A 12024-nucleotide genomic window follows, 5' to 3' on the forward strand; every position below is an offset into this window, starting at 1 on the left:
CTGGACCATGCAAGCAGGAGAACTGTTTCTTTAAAAACAGAATTTTTAACTCATTCCCTGCAGTGTCTCAGGGTTGGTCTCTGCAGTGCAGTAGCACCAGAGATAAAGCCCAAGAGGATAAAGAGGGGCGCAAGGAGATTTAATTTCCGTCCCTCAGGAACCTGACGATCAGGACGTGCTTCCCATGCTACTGCATCATAATGTCGTCAAAAAATAGAGGCAACACCATTTTGAGGGTGGAGGAACACAGCCCTCACTCCAACCCATCTTACAGGAAAGAGAGCACTGAAATGACCGAACACCTTCAGGATCTCATCATGGAAATAAGACTCACTCAACGAATAGGTTCCACTTCTAATTGGCGCAAGCAAAACTTCTTCTTAGGGGGTGCTCTCGCAGAAGTGATGGCGACTACCACATAATCCTGCGGAAGCCGCCTGAACCTACGTGTCCAATTTTAGGACCGGCCTGAAATCCTCCAGGGGACTGAACGTGGGTTCCATCATGCCCCGTCCCTGAGAATGTTTTCAGGGGAAAGTCAGGAAGGGGTGTCGAGGGGATGACCAGCTGGACCTCCTGGGGATGGAGTCTCCACTCTCCCTGGCCATAGGCTGTCGTGAGGCTAGTCGGCGGCACGATTGAGCAGGCCCGTCCTCAGAAGCTTTTGACTCTAAGGAGGAGGGGACGGGCGAGTTGTAACATGCAAGAGAAGCTTAGTGCAGCGGTCGCGATGCTGTCTTTTCAGACCAGTACCAGCTCGCTGAGCAGCGGTGGCTCAAAGCGAGGTGAACTGTAAGAACTTGAGGCAATGAATGCCAATGCAGTCGGAGGTCGCCCAGGCCTCCGTTAAAGCATGCCAGTTGTACATGACCCCTCAGTCAGTGCTAATGGACCTCATTCTAGGAGCAGTTGGCCCGGAGAAACGAAAGGTCTGATCACGGGCTGAGGGTTTGGCGGGAGGCCGGGGTGATCTGTTGTCACCCAGGGCATGCCGTTCTGCTATGGTCACCTCGGGACTCGACTATGAAGTCAGTGCTGAAACGGTCTTCATTTGGAGGAAGCCATGCAGCTGCGTCTGCCATATGCCCCAGGAGCCTCTGAAAGTTCTCTCAGTCCTTTTTTAGTGTCTTTAGTGTCTGCAGATTTCAAAAAAAAAAATTGTGTTCATGAAAAGTGTTGCATTTCATAAAATTGCTTCTTTCCATTGTGAAAGTTTCAACTAACGTGAAGGAGAAAATAAAACTGATGCATATTTGGACTATCTCTGTTTTGAACATGTTGATTGATGTTGATAAACTGTACAAACCAGTAATAGGCCAAAAGACAAACACTGCGTCTGACATTCTCAACTGAAGGGGAACAAAAGGTACAGCACTTATAGGACAAAGACAGTCAAACACAGCCATAAAAGACGACGAGCCCGACCACTCAAAACTTTCTGCACTAACCTGTAAAATGTTTTTATTTAGACTAATTGTGTTATAAATTGACATTTGTTTTGTACGTTATCTACTTCCTATTCAACAGTAGGAGCTGCACAGCAGTGAAAAAACAGCAGTGGGACAGGGAGACTCAAAGGAGACATTTACTATTAAAAATAAAGTTGGTTCTGTGAAGAATAGAGGAGGGAATAGAAAATAATAAATAGTTATGGCCAGATTAAGAATGGGTCTCAGTATAATAGAATAATACACTATACATTTTAGGGAAGTGCCCAACTGTTTTTTGTGATTATTGTAAGGTTTTAGAAAACTATAGAACATGTGCTTATGATTTGCAGGTCTATTTCTATTACCACGAAAAAATATCCAATTACCCGATCAAAATAATCGACAGATGCCTCGATTACCAAAATAATCATTAGTGACAGCCCTAGATTAATGTTTAAGTTACAATGACCAACATAAACAATTCATCTGGTATTTCAGGCTATTTTTCTAGAATGTAATTTTCCAACTATCTTCTCAGCAAATCAATGCTGAAAAGATAACTATCAGTACACTTACTTGGAGCATTGACAGGGATGGGGGGAGAAGTGTTTGTCTTTGGCCTATTACTGGTTTGTCCAGTTTATCAACATTAATCAACATGATCAAAACGAGATCGTCCAAACATGTATCAGTTTTAGTCTCTTCTTCACGTTAGTTGAAACTTTCACAATGGAAAAAAAGCCGTTTTATGAAATGCAACACTTTTCATGAACATATATTTTTTTTAGAAATCTGATGTGATCTGAATGATCTGAATGTAAACAACAATTGATAATTTTTATGCAATCCGAGTTATGGTTATCCTGAGTAAAATAAAAACAAACTAAAAGTGGAGACTGACCGACATCACTTTTTATTTCTTCCAGTTTTCTTCACATGGGGAGGATCATTGGGAAACAAACCTATTGAGTACCACATTAAAAGTGAAGGGGACGCCCTTGTGAGACTTGTCGACATGTGCGGGAACAGATATCATGTGTTCGAGAGCATGAGAGAAGATCGCACCCAAGTAAATCAGTTACTGGAGAAAATTGAGGATATGACAAAGGAATGTGCTCTGCTGGAAAACAATGATGAACATCAGGGGAAGAAAAAGAAGTCCCAAGAAAGAGCAACCCAGTCTGAGTGGCTTCAAGTTGAGGTTGTCCAAAAATTACTTAATGAAGAATGGGAGAGGAGTGATGCTGTGATGAATGAGACGTTGAAAATATGTTTCATTTTTTGCAATAAATTTATTTTGATCTCAAGGGCTTATACTCACTTTAAGTGCCAGTAATAAGCAGTACACTTGCTTGGAGCTTTGACGGGGATGGGGGGAGGAGTGTTTGTCTTTGGCCTATTACTGGTTTGTCCAGTTTATCAACATTAATCAACATGATCAAAACGAGATCCGAAGTCCAAACATGTATCAGTTTTAGTCTCTCCTTCACTTTATTTGAAACTTTCACAATGGAAAGTAGCCATTTCATGAAATGCAACAATTTTCATGAACACATTTTTTTTTAGAAATATGCAGTAAAGACACTAAAAAAGGACTGAGAGAAGAATTGATCACTGAGAAGGATTAATTATTATTTCAAGCAATATATTTTATTTGGAATTTACAATGGCAGACGGTAAGAGACATCAAATGAAGCATTTTCAAGAAAACGTGTAGGATGTGGTGATTCGTCTTTCTCTTCTTTTGTAATCAAACACTTCAATAATTCAATAATCAATAATCAATAATCAATAAATCAGTAATCAATAATTTTCATGAAAATTAATTAAAAATATAAATGTAATGTTTAGTAGATAATTGGTTAAAATATATCAATACGTTATCAATACAATACTTTGTCATCCTCTTCCTGCTTTTGTTTTACAGAATTGCGATTATTGTTATTAGGAGCACATCAGAGTGGTAAGAGTAATGTGGCACACTCCTTTTTAAATGTTAAATGTGAATCTGATCAAATGACCATGCAGTGTGTGAAGATGGAAGGAAACATAAACGGCAGGAAAATCCTTCTTGTGGACACCCCAGGCTGGTGGAAGTGTTTTCAGTTATGTGACACCCCAGAGCGCCTGAAATCAGAGCTTGTTAGGAGCACCAGTCTCTGTCCACCGGGACCTCATGTTTTCCTCCTGGTGATAGAGGTTGATCTTGCTTTCTCAGAGAAGCACTGGAAAGAAGCCGAGGGTCACGTGCAGTTCATTAGTGAAGACATCTGGGATCAAACCATTATAGTCTTCACAAAACTCAAACATTTGGGTAACAAAACTATAGAGCAATATGTAGAACGTGAAGGGAAAAACTTGATCAAGCTTACTCAAAAATGTGGAAACAGATATGTTGGTTTTGACACTGACCTGAATAGAGATGGTTCCCAGACGGAAGAGCTATTTAGGCAGATAGAGAAACTTGTTGCTGAAAACAATGGCCGTTTTTTCAAAGCTGATGCAAGAAGGCTGATGGATTTGGAGATTAAGATAAAAAATGTGGAAGAGAGAGCAACTGCCAGAGCACACCAAGTTTTGGAGAAGAGAAGAAAACTGGAAGAAATAAAAATAAATACCGGTCAGTCTCCACTTTTAGTTTGTTGTTATTTTACTCAGAATAACCATAACTTTTTTTTTTATCAATTGTTGTTTACATTGCAATCAGCTGTAGCCTACAACATAGACAAATATAGTATACTAAAGTCTCTAAATGAAACAATTGAATTATATTTTATGGTTTATTACAATATATTTATAAATATAAAATATTGTATTATAATATTATAAATAATATTTATTTATAAATATTATAAATATTTCACAAATCTTTTTATTTTAAATACATTATAAAATACATATTTTCAACAGAAGCAGAGCATGATGTCACACCTCTGAATATTGTGCTGCTGGGCTGGGTCCTGTCAGGCAAGACATTAGCTCGCAGTGTCATCTTGGGTACTGAAATTTCATTTGACAAGACTGTGAAGTGTGTCAGAACATGTGGAGAAGTGAATGGAAGACAGATCACTGTGATGGACACACCAAGCTTTTGGAAATTTCTTCCGAATCAACTGAACGCAGATTCAGTGAAAACTGAGATCTTGAAGGCAATGGATTCTTCCCCCCATGCAATCCTCTTGGTTATACCGGCAGACACATCGTTTTTAGAAGAGCAGATGGAAGTCATATTAGAAAACATTAGACCACTTGGTGAAAAGGTCTGGAGGCAAACCATGGTGCTCTTCACATGGGGAGGATCATTGGGAAACAAACCTATTGAGTACCACATTGAAAGTGAAGGGGACGCCCTTGTGAGACTCGCCGACATGTGCGGGAACAGATATCATGTGTTCGAGGCATGAGAGAAGATCGCACCCAAGTAAATCAGTTACTGGAGAAAATTGAGGAAATGACAATGGAATGTGCTCTGCTGGAAAACAATGATGAACATCAGGGGAAGAAAAAGAAGTACCAAGAAAGAGGAACCCAATCTGAGTGGCTTCGAGTTGAGGTTGTCAAAAAATTACTTAATGAAGAATGGGAGAGGAGTGATGCTGTGATGAAAGAGGTGTTGAAAACAAAGAACACACAAAGATTTGTCAGAAGAGGAGGAAGTTTAAGTTCACCTCCGAATTGTATGTTTAATTTTTTGCAGTACATTTATTTTGATCTCAGTGGCTTCTACTCACTTTAATTGCCTCATTATGCTTTTGCTTGCAGTAAGTGGAGAAGTAATGAATAAAGAATTATTTATCGACAAACACCAGCTGAAAGATGCAATTGAGAGGGAATGGTTTCGTCGGGAAGCAGTAGACAGAGCTAGGATCCAGTATAAACAAAAACAACTTGATGCCAGTGGTAAGTACAGAGAAAATTATACGATTCACTAATTTGGAAAAGTTTGGCTGAGAGTGGCTGGTAGCTTATAAAGTTATGTGCTGCAATCTGTAATGTAATCCACTGGAGGCAAGCAACAGAGGTTACAGTGAAACGATACTTAAAGACACATGGCAAACATGAGGGCTTAAATACTCAAGACTAATGACTAGACAAGGGACACCTGTGAACAATGACAACATGACAACACAGAACACATGGCAGGATCACATGACTAGAACAGGGATCACATGACAGACATGAAACAAAACCAAAACGTGATACCAACAAACAGATTGCAAATTCAACTGCCAAGTCACGTACTTAAGTTTCTTTGAAAAAGTGTCAGATAACGCTTTGTTTTATTTCCATATAGCAGAGAATTCCTCAAGTGATGAAGAGGACAAAAAGATGTCTTTGGCTAGAGTGAATGACTGGTATCAGAGGCTTCCTTCATCAGACTATGGAAGTGTTTGCAGCAATGAAGAACATGACAAGACTGAACAGGATAGAGATTAATCATGAAGACAATATGAAAATGCATGTTTACATTTTCTAATTTTTATCATGCAGTTATTATTATAGAATGCATGTCATTTTCATACAAACAGATTGAACTTTTTATTATCTTTCACTTCATTGATCTATTCATCTGCTTTAACAAGCACTAGCTGGGTGCACACTGTGCGATTTTGGCCGCGATTTGGTCGTCTGAGACAAAATTTGAAAATCCTAAAAGAATCCTCTGATCCTAGGCTAAAATCTGAAGTCTTTGACTGTTAGTTTGACATGTTCACCGACAGCCGATTAATGAAACGACCGTTGCGATCGACCGTTGCGATCAAATTTTACCTCCAACGAAATTCTGACAGTGTCAGAAGTTTTGACTCGCAGTCCTGCAGTGTAACTTCTCCTACAACAACCGTCAAATTGTCTTCTTATTCAAGACAAGCCGTGACCAAAATGACTGTTAGAGATTGTCACCGTCACCGAACGTGTCATTGATTAATGATGTAAAACTCCGGACAAGTTTTCTTGCGTGCGTTCGTTTTTAACGCGTCTTGACTGTCGTACAGTCTGACATTAATGACAACAGAGATCTTACAGTGTGACATGGCTTACAGCGACGATCACGTTCGTATAGTCTGACAAGCAACAATCGTTAAGGTGTGGACCGGCTTAAGGTCCGGTTTCACAGACATTAGGATTAGGCCTTAGTTCAATTAGGACATTTAAATGAGTGTTTGATTATGATTCTACTTTTTTAACTTTAGTTAGTGTGTAATGTTGCTGCTTGAGCATAAACAACATCTGCAAAGTTACAAAGCTCAAAGTACAAAACAAAGGGAGATATTTTCTTTTAAAGAAATTGCTTTTTAAGGACTAAACGGCTGGTAGGGTCTACAGGACATTCCTCCCAGGTTAGTGACATCACTAACCCTAAAATTTTCATAAACCCTCATGTTAGAATATGCAAATCAATGACTTGAAGATAACTACAAAAAAGCAGGGGTTAAAGTGGGCCGGAACAATTCCAGCACCTCAGATAAATGAATAAATAAATAGATTCATTAATCTCAACGAATCTCACTGGTCCCGAGATGGGCCAACTGACAGACCAACCTCCCTTCCTCCCCGCCGAATGCACTCACGGTGGTTGAGCTCGGTAAAGTTAGTTTTAGGTTCGATATTTCGCCGGACATTTGTTTTCCCTTGCCACTGTTCTATAGGATCGGCAGTCTTACAAAGATATCAATAGCAGGATTAGTTTTAACATTATGTAACCATTATCGAAATTAAATATTCATTCAAAATCACCTTCGTGAATTAATGCTGCATTTATACCTGAGAATGCTTTGATGCGTTTCCACAACAAATGATGCCTAAGGGAACGTCTGCCAATTCCACTAACTGCATTAAACCTAGCCTATAATTTGTATTATTTAAAATTACTTTTCAAATTCCAAAGCTTGTAGAAGGTTCCTATTGGCAATGCTGATCTGGTAGCCTTGAGTAAATTTATTTATTTAAGAAAATGATTCATAAAACTCATCAGTTGAGCCTATGTTTTCTTTTCTTCACTGACACAGATGAAAATGAAAAGACTGTCAGTCAAAGTTCAGCTTTCAAAGTTGACAAATAATCAAATGCACACTGACATGGTTTTAAATATGGGCTTTTAAATGCACATGGGCTTTTAAATGGCTGTGTGTGGGTGGGGGGGGGGGGGGGGGGGGGGGGTGGTAATGTGGGCTGATGTGGCTACAGTGCCAGGGCTCAATTTTTGTCCCAGTGTTCAGCAATTTTAACATAGTGTCGTCATCATATCAGTGTTGATGGACCAAAATAATACCATTAAAATATCAAGTAAATAAGTATTGTGATACTTGGTGCCACAGTGACACTCTTGTCCCAAAAAGTATTGCTATACCACGATACTCAATATGTTGTCCCACAGTGAGTCATTTTTCCCTGTTGCACCTACACAAAATTTGACGGTTCTCCCACCTACCAAATCCCACTTTAACCACTGCACATAAGCTACATAAATTCATCAACTAACCATTCAGAACTGTTGTCTAGATGTTGTCACTTCTTCTTGAGTCTCTCCATCTTTGTCTGACTCCAGTTTGAACATAAAAGGCTAAAAGTCTTTGAAATGTTCAGGACACAAGCTGTTGTAGCTCTGCCCCCTGTGCTGGGAGCAGCAGCTCATTTGCATTAAAAGGGACAGACAAAAAGTTAAACGTTTTTTAAAAGTTAAACTGACACATTTTAAAATATGTCAGTGCAAGTTGCTTAAAGTTAACACAGCTCAAACATGCAATTTATTCTGTGACTAGACTTGAGCCTTGTCTGTGAAACCGGGGGTAAGTATTTCTATACGGCACACAAAAGTTATTCAAAGTAAAATTTGGATGAACTCCATTTACATATGTAATTGATGCTTTTGAAATATCAATATTAATAATACATGTTTATAAAAAGGCAAATCATTTTGTAAAGATAAATGTCAAATAATCTGTTAAATCATGTGATCTGTCGGCTTGTAGTTCACTTTATTGTATTCAGCCAGGTGTTTTTACTGTATTCAGCCTGTTGTTTGATCTTCTGGCTGGAGGGACGGGGGCAAAACTCACAGCTGCATAATTCACATCTGAATCTCCAATCTGTTTAAAATTTGTAATATTTAATGGATTAGAAGTACATATTATAGTACAGAAGAAATTTGATTTTGTATTTTTGAAAATTACCTCACATGACGGAGATGCTAGATTTGTAGATCCTTAAAAATTTGCAGATAATTATAGTTAAACTTTGATATACACATGTTATTGAATATTTAAAGAGTTTGTACAACATATTTGTATATTAGACTCTATACGACTTTTTCTGGATCAATAGCCTATTCAATTAAACTCTTAACGCTTAACTGATGGAAAGTGTGGGTGGATTTTTACCTCTATGCCTGTTTCCCCAGCGTTTGCAGTGAACAGCAATGAGTGTGACAATTACTATCACAAAAACAACATTGGAGGATATCAAGCAAAGTAACACAGGGTCCCATTCTTTTTGATTGTTGCTGTCTGAAATGGAGAAAAAGATCCAAAAATAATTTATTAAAGCACATTCATCTCATAGTAAAATTCGTTATTAAAATACTGTGAATATACATTACTAGAACTGCTAGCTATGTGTTGTGAATATAATTTTCCATGACTTGAAACTGTATACAGTGGCCCAAAAAAATGTTTTTTAACACTTAAACTATATACTTAAAGAGAAATGAATTGCTTTGCATTAGATAACAAAGTGTCCAACAAAGTGGGACTCGTTTTAAAGAAAGATAGTGCAAGCACACTTTTCAAGCAAAACATTTTCCCAAAAACATTTAAATTATGGTAACTTGAAGAGAACTGACTTCATACATTTACTACATAAAACATCTTGTGAATCGTTGGTGAAACTTTGCAGTTCTTGTTTGCCGAATCCACTTGGTTGGATATTTTGTTGTGTAATGCAATGAAATTCATGCTATTTTATACATGGCTTAAGGATGCAAATACTTTTAGGGCCTCTGTTGTGACAGTCATCAAAGCAGGTTAATTATAAATCATAGTAATCTAACGAATAATTACCGTTATTCTTAAAAGTGTTTCCATTCACAACTGGTGTTTCCCCACATGCCTCATTAAAGTCTTTAGATTCAGTTCCTTTGGAATAGCAAATAAACTCTTTTGGTTTTAAACAAGGAATGTTAAATTGTTAAAGTAGTTTACTCCAACACAAAATCTTTAAAACACAAGCAAATTGAATCTATTTTACCTTTTAGCATCAGATATGCTCCGGAGATAAATTCTATTGAATTCAAGAACACTGTCCCACAATAGTATTTTCCGATGTCCTCCTTGGTCATAGCTGTGATGTTCAGATGAAAAGATCCTTTGCTTGCTGAAATATTGAATCTCCCATTTTTAAATTCATCCTTAAATTCTATATTTGTCCAATAATTGTATGAGAGTGCAATAGGCCGAGGGATCTGCCCAATGCTCTGTTTATACCAAACCATTGTGTTGCCAAAACTTTGTATCACGAAGCATTTGATTGTAACATCATCTCCCAGCTGAAATGTTTGTAACGAGACATTTTTACCACTGTGATCAGGTCGGACTCCAGCTAAAACAGAACAGTCAGGTTTCATTTAAACACTAAATATATGCATACATGGAACTGACTTATAAATACATATACATTTAGACAATGGAAAGAGGGGGGGAAAAAGCTACTTACGAGCCCAAAAGATCAAAATGGTCCAAATGATCATGTTTGAAGCAATGGATGTGTGAAAATGCTTTTTAGAAGACTTGCATGTGATGTGATTGGTCACTTTCAAACCAAGACTTGAATAAGAGTGTGATTGGTTGAGATCAACCTGGTGTCTCTCACCCCACTCCAAAATTGGAGCAAATGTGTTCTAAGGATATGAGGTGAGGATCAATGCCTTTGTCACTATATTCTCTGCAAAAATAATCTGGTTTTGTTGAGCTAAATTGCTCTGCTCCTGGCCAAATTTACATTGAAATATACATAGGCAAATGTGAAGGTAAATCTCACAGAGAGACAAAAGTACTCAAAAGAGCCTTTTTAATTACAACAAATGACATCAAAGGGCCAAAAAAGGAAAGACGGGATAGAAAAAAGTGAATTTAACTAGGCATGTGTTCATGTGTGGGTATATCAAAATCTTCTCCAAGACAAGTATATGAACAGACCTGGAATCCAGTGAGTCCAAAAATGAAAACTGCAGTAAAAATCCTATATCTGTCCCATCCATCCATCTGTCCATCTATCCATCGATGTTATATATTTTGATCTCCTCTAACTTTAAGATGAATCAAAGACTCCACGCAATGAATACAAAAAGCACATACAGTATGTGAACTTGTCACAAATCTTTTTTGTTTGTTTGTTTGTTTGTTTTGTTTTGTTATGATGAAGTGCTGCATTGTGTGAAAACAGTTTGTGGTTTTCTTGTTTTTCTAAAGATGGACCACCAACCACATCAGCACCATATATAGTAATCATAAAAAAACAGGTCACAGCAGGACGGACATACATCCTGTGTGCACATGTGAGTAAAAGTGCAAGCGCAATTCTTAAATCGTAGGTATGACTGCCTCTGAAGTGTTTTAACAACCACAGTGTTAACTCATCGGAAAAGTACGAATGCAGGAGACCATTGCATATTCAAGTGTGCATGAGTGGGTGTTTGAGGCAACCTCATATTACACATGTGACTGTGGAGCAAACCTGTAACCTTCTGGAAATAAATAAATAAATCACTAGATGAGACTAGAGAAATTAGGTATTTTTTTCTTTAAAATGAATTAATTGATTGTCCTGCATGTAGTTATGTTCTGTAAAATTAATAAAAATCTAAAATAAACTCAATCAAAAGAGTACATTAAAAAAAAACTATGAATAAAGTTGAATAAAATAACAAATCTAAAAATTATTAAAATATTTTCACAGACCCCCCTGATAATTATTATAAAATTTGTCTTTATGCTATAAAACAATTGGTTACATTTTCTTTTATCTTTAGCTCCCTCTTGAGGATGGATCCAGCTAATTATAAATACAATAACCAACAATACAGAGCATTAAAAGGCATAGTTCACCCAAAAATGAAAAGTCTGTCATCATTTACTCACCCTTATGTCGTTCCAAACCCGTAAGACTTTCATTCATCTTCTGAACACAAATAAAGATCTTTTTCATAAAATCTGAGAGCTTTCTGTCCCTCCATTGACTGCTACGCAACTACTATACCACTTTGACGCTTTAAAAAGTTCATAAAGAGATCCTAAAACTAATCCATGTGGATTGAACAGTTTAGTGTAAACATTTTTAGTAGACAATTCAAGTAACCAATGAGTTTGTGGGAAAAAAACTGAACTTGAATTCATCTTTCCAAGTTAAAGGGTTAGTTCAACAAAAAAAAAAAACAAAAAAAAAATTCTCCCTGAAATGTATTTAAAGTAACAAGGATTAAAACATTTGAATTAAAATGTCACAATAGCATTAAAGCTAAAATATCCAAAAAATCACTTGCACAGTTTGATATATTTCCTGCAGTTGTGTACTTACAATATCCCAAAAGTTCCCAAAGATT

General features: G+C 37.3%; 2 protein-coding genes across 4 annotated transcripts; one reads left to right on the forward strand and one right to left on the reverse strand.

Moving 5' to 3' along the window:
- The first annotated feature begins 2994 nt into the window (after positions 1 to 2994).
- LOC143702852 (GTPase IMAP family member 8-like) lies at positions 2995 to 4948 on the forward strand. Of its 2 annotated transcripts, XM_077196750.1 has the most exons (4): positions 3051 to 3106; positions 3358 to 3393; positions 3928 to 4050; positions 4341 to 4948. In XM_077196750.1, the coding sequence occupies exons 1-4, from the start codon at positions 3097 to 3099 to the stop codon at positions 4832 to 4834; spliced, it is 663 nt and encodes a 220-aa protein (XP_077052865.1). In that variant the 5' UTR covers positions 3051 to 3096; the 3' UTR covers positions 4835 to 4948. The 2 variants fall into 2 exon arrangements, with proteins under 2 accessions (XP_077052864.1, XP_077052865.1); XM_077196749.1 differs by having other exon boundaries at positions 2995 to 3106; positions 3358 to 4050.
- Positions 4949 to 5693: 745 nt separating this feature from the next.
- Positions 5694 to 10174, reverse strand: LOC143702853 (uncharacterized). Of its 2 annotated transcripts, XM_077196752.1 has the most exons (6): positions 10140 to 10174; positions 9675 to 10025; positions 9488 to 9562; positions 8810 to 8935; positions 8603 to 8634; positions 5694 to 8518 (listed from the first exon to the last, which is right to left on the reverse strand). In XM_077196752.1, the coding sequence occupies exons 1-6, from the start codon at positions 10171 to 10173 to the stop codon at positions 8417 to 8419; spliced, it is 720 nt and encodes a 239-aa protein (XP_077052867.1). In that variant the 5' UTR covers position 10174; the 3' UTR covers positions 5694 to 8416. The 2 variants fall into 2 exon arrangements, with proteins under 2 accessions (XP_077052867.1, XP_077052866.1); XM_077196751.1 differs by having other exon boundaries at positions 8338 to 8634.
- Positions 10175 to 12024: the final 1850 nt, after the last annotated feature.

The sequence above is a fragment of the Siphateles boraxobius genome, unplaced genomic scaffold (genome assembly GCF_051911475.1).
Source record: "Siphateles boraxobius isolate OS27281-9 unplaced genomic scaffold, OSU_SipBor_1 353, whole genome shotgun sequence".
NCBI lineage: Eukaryota > Metazoa > Chordata > Actinopteri > Cypriniformes > Leuciscidae > Siphateles > Siphateles boraxobius.